The sequence below is a fragment of the Nyctereutes procyonoides genome, unplaced genomic scaffold, assembly GCF_905146905.1.
Source record: "Nyctereutes procyonoides isolate TBG_1078 unplaced genomic scaffold, NYPRO_anot_genome, whole genome shotgun sequence".
Classification (NCBI taxonomy): Eukaryota; Metazoa; Chordata; class Mammalia; order Carnivora; family Canidae; genus Nyctereutes; species Nyctereutes procyonoides.
This window is the reverse complement of record NW_026575140.1, coordinates 79,802,118-79,805,913: the sequence shown is the minus strand read 5'-3', so window position 1 is coordinate 79,805,913 and position 3,796 is coordinate 79,802,118. Positions and strand designations below refer to the sequence as shown.

General features: G+C 37.6%; 1 protein-coding gene across 1 annotated transcript; it reads left to right on the top strand.

Moving 5' to 3' along the window:
- The first annotated feature begins 290 nt into the window (after positions 1–290).
- LOC129497538 (olfactory receptor 8B12) lies at positions 291–1,220 on the top strand. The gene has a single exon (XM_055306479.1). The coding sequence runs from the start codon at positions 291–293 to the stop codon at positions 1,218–1,220; it is 930 nt and encodes a 309-aa protein (XP_055162454.1).
- Positions 1,221–3,796: the final 2,576 nt, after the last annotated feature.

The following is a 3,796-nucleotide window of genomic DNA, read 5'->3' as shown; positions in this document are numbered from 1 at the left end:
GATCTAAAAGACATCTATATGCATATGAATAAATTCCTGCTTTCTCTCTGGAGGCAAAGTTTAGCCTCTAACTGTTCTCTCTGGAAGTTGAAGTCATTTGGGCTGTAAAAATGGATCCACAGCAAACAATAAAACCTTCCTGCCATACTAACATTCAAATCTCTCTCTGTGCATTCCATCTTCCAGAATGGGGGATGGATACTGAGAGAGTGCTGGTGTTTCTTTCCCTCTAACTGGTTGTCTTTTCTTTTCTCCAGACTGCCCTCCCTCCACCCATCCCCAAGAGGAGAATGGCAGCTAAGAACTCTTCTGTGACAGAGTTTATCCTCACAGGCTTAACAGACCAGCCGGGACTCCAGATCCCTCTCTTCTTGCTGTTTCTAGGTTTCTACATGGTCACTCTGCTGGGGAACCTGGGCCTAATAACCCTGATTGGGTTGAATTCTCGCCTACACACCCCCATGTACTTTTTCCTCTTCAATCTGTCCTTAGTAGATTTCTGTTACTCCACTACCATCACCCCCAAAATGCTGAAGAGCTTTGTCTCGAAGAACATCATCTTGTATGCAGAGTGTATGACTCAACTCTTTTTCTTCTGCTTCTTCGTCATTTCTGAGTCCTTCCTCCTGTCAGCAATGGCATATGACCGCTATGTTGCCATCTGCAAACCATTGGTGTACACCCTCACCATGTCTCCTCAGGTCTGTTTATTTCTTTTGTTGGGTGTCTATGTGATGGGGTTTTCAGGGGCCATGGTCCACATGGGAAGCATAGCAAGTCTGACTTTCTGTGCTGACAATCTTGTCAATCATTTTATGTGTGACATCTTTCCTCTCCTTGAGCTCTCCTGCAACAGCACCTATGTGCATGAGCTGGTGGTCTTTGTATGTGTGGCCATGGACATTGGAATACCCATTGTCACCATCTTCATCTCTTATGCTCTGATTCTCTCCAGCATTCTCCATATTCACTCCACTGAGGGCAGGTCCAAAGCTTTCAGTACGTGCAGCTCTCACATAATTGTGGTTTCTCTTTTCTTTGGTTCTGGTGCTTTTGTGTATCTCAAACCACCTTCTATTTTGCCCCTTAACCAAGGGAAAGTGTTCTCTTTGTTCTACACCATTGTGGTGCCCATGTTAAACCCACTGATCTACAGTTTGAGGAACAAGGATGTCAAAGTTACCTTGAGAAAAACCTTGGAAAGAAAAATATTTTCTTGAGACAGTAGTATTTGAAGGAGATACAATGCTTTATTAGTGTGTATGCTTTCAACGACGGATCCAAATTCCAGTTTTTTTCTTTTCTGTACAGAAAGAATTTTCAATCTTTATGTTTCAATGAATGTTTAATGCATATCTATTTTCTTTATCTCTTGACCCACCTCGGCTATTCCAAGGTTGTTTTATGAACTTTTTTCTGTAAACACAAATCATTTAATCTTGTATGGGGCTTATAAATCATTTTATTTAGTTTCCTTATTTACTAGGCATTGGAGACTTAGAAATATTGCGTATGTTTTCCAGGGCGATACACCTAAATGGTTCCACAAGGGGGACTAGGATTCAGACCCTTGAGATTTCTAGTCTACATTGTTTTCCTTTCTGCCACATTTTCTTGTTTTATTGAGTGCAGATTTCATTTTGAAAGTATGTTATTTTAGCAAATTAAATCTGATTCTGTTTATAGTAATTTATATAACTTCTCAAAAAATAGTTTTTTAAAAATAACTTTTTAATATTACATTTTTTCATTTAAAAAGTATTTATTTATTTGTTTGTTTTTAAGATTTTATTTATTTATTCATGAGAGACACAGAGAAAGAGAGGCAGAGACACAGGCAGAAGGAGAAGCAGGCTCCATGCAGTGAGCCCTACACAGGACTCGATCCTGGGACTCCAGGATCATGCCCTGGGCCAACAGCAGGTGCTAAACTGCTGAGCCACCCAGGGATCCCCCAAAATTTTTATTTTAATTTCAGTTAGTTAACATAAAGTGTTGGATTAGTTTCACGTGTACAATATAGTGCTTCAACAGTTCCATATCTCACCTTGTGTTCATCACAATAAGTTCATTTCTTAATCCCCATAATTTATTTCACCCATCTCCCCACATTTCCTTCTGGTAACCACCAGTTTGTTCTCTACAGTTAAGAGTCTATTTCTTGATTTGTCTCTTTCTCTCTTTTTTCCCCCTTTCCTTGTTCATTTTGTTTCTTAAATTCCAAACATGAGTGAAATCATGTGGTATTTGTGTTTCTCTGACTGACTTATCTTGCTTAGCATATTCTCTAGCTCCATCCACATCATCACAAATGGCAAGATTTCATTCTTTTTTTGGCTAAATAATATTCCAATGTACATATATACCACATCTTCCTCATCCATTCCTTAATCAATGGACACTTGGGCTGCTTCCACATCTTGGCTATTGTAAATAATGCTGCTACAAATATATTAGGTACATGTACCCCTTTGAATTAGTGTTCTTGTATTCTTTTGGTAAATACCCTGTGGTGCAATTACTGGATCATAAGGTAGTTCTATTTTAATTTTTTGAGGAACCTCCATACTGTTTTCCAGAGTGGCTGCACCAGTATGCATTCCCATCAACAGTGTAAGAGTGTTCCCCTTTCTTTGGATCCTTGGATCTGTTGTTCCTTGTGTTGTTGATTTTAACCATTCTGGCAAGTGTGAGGTGATATCTCATTGTTGTTTTGGTTTGCATTTCCCTGATGATAAGTGATGATGAGCATTCTTTCATAGGTCTGTTTGTCATCTGGATGTCTTCTTTGGAAAAATGTTCGTTCATGTCTTCTTCCCATTTTTTAATTGGATTACTTATTTTTTGAGTGTTGGGTTTGATAAGTTCTTTATATATTTTGGATACTAACCCCTTACCAGATATGTCACTTGCAAATATCTTTTATTGGGTAGTTTGCCTTCTAGTTTTCCTGGTTATTTCTTTTACTGTGCAGAAGCTTTTTTATTTTGATGTAGTCCCAATAGTTTATTTTTGCTTGTTTCCCTTCCCTCAGGAGACATATCTAGAAAGAAGTTGCTATGGCTAAGTTCAAAGAAGTTACTGCCTGTGTTCTACTCTAGGATTTTTATGGTTTTGGGTCTCACATTTAAGTCCTTAATACATTTTGAATTTATTTTTGTGTATGGTGTAAAAAAGTGGTTCATTTTCATTCTTTTGCATATTGCTGTCCAATTTTTCCAACACTATTTGTTGAACAGGCTGTCCTTTCCCCATTGGTTATTATTTACTGCTTTGCCAAAGATTAATTAAGCATAAGATTGTGGGTTTATTTCTGGATTTTCTGTCTTGTTCCATTGATCTATGTGTCTATTTTTGTGACAATACCATACTCTCTTGATTTCTGTAGCTTTGTAATATAACTTGAAGTCTGGAATTGTGATTTGCTTTTCTTTTTCAAGATTGTTTTGGCTATTCAGGGTCTTTTGTGGTTCCATACAAATTTTAAGATTGTTCTAGGTCTGTGAAACACACTGTTAGAATTTTTATAGAGATTGCATTCAATGTGTGGATTGCTGCTCTTTACCCTCTTTGGTTAGGTTTATTCCTAGGTATCTTAAGGTTTTTGGTGTAACTGTAAATGGGATTGATTCCTTGAGTTCTCTTTCTCTGCCTAATTATTGGTGTATAGAAATATAGCAGAGTTTTTACATTAATTTTGTGTCCTGTGACTTTACTGAATTTATTTACCAGTTTTAGCCATTTTGTGTGTGTGGGGGAGTCTTTAGGGTTGTCTGTATAGAGTATCATGCTATCT

Bases quoted from the DNA above. Each gene is read 5' to 3' on its own strand.
- LOC129497538 (XM_055306479.1), top strand. From the start codon at position 291: ATGGCAGCTAAGAACTCTTCTGTGACAGAGTTTATCCTCACAGGCTTA.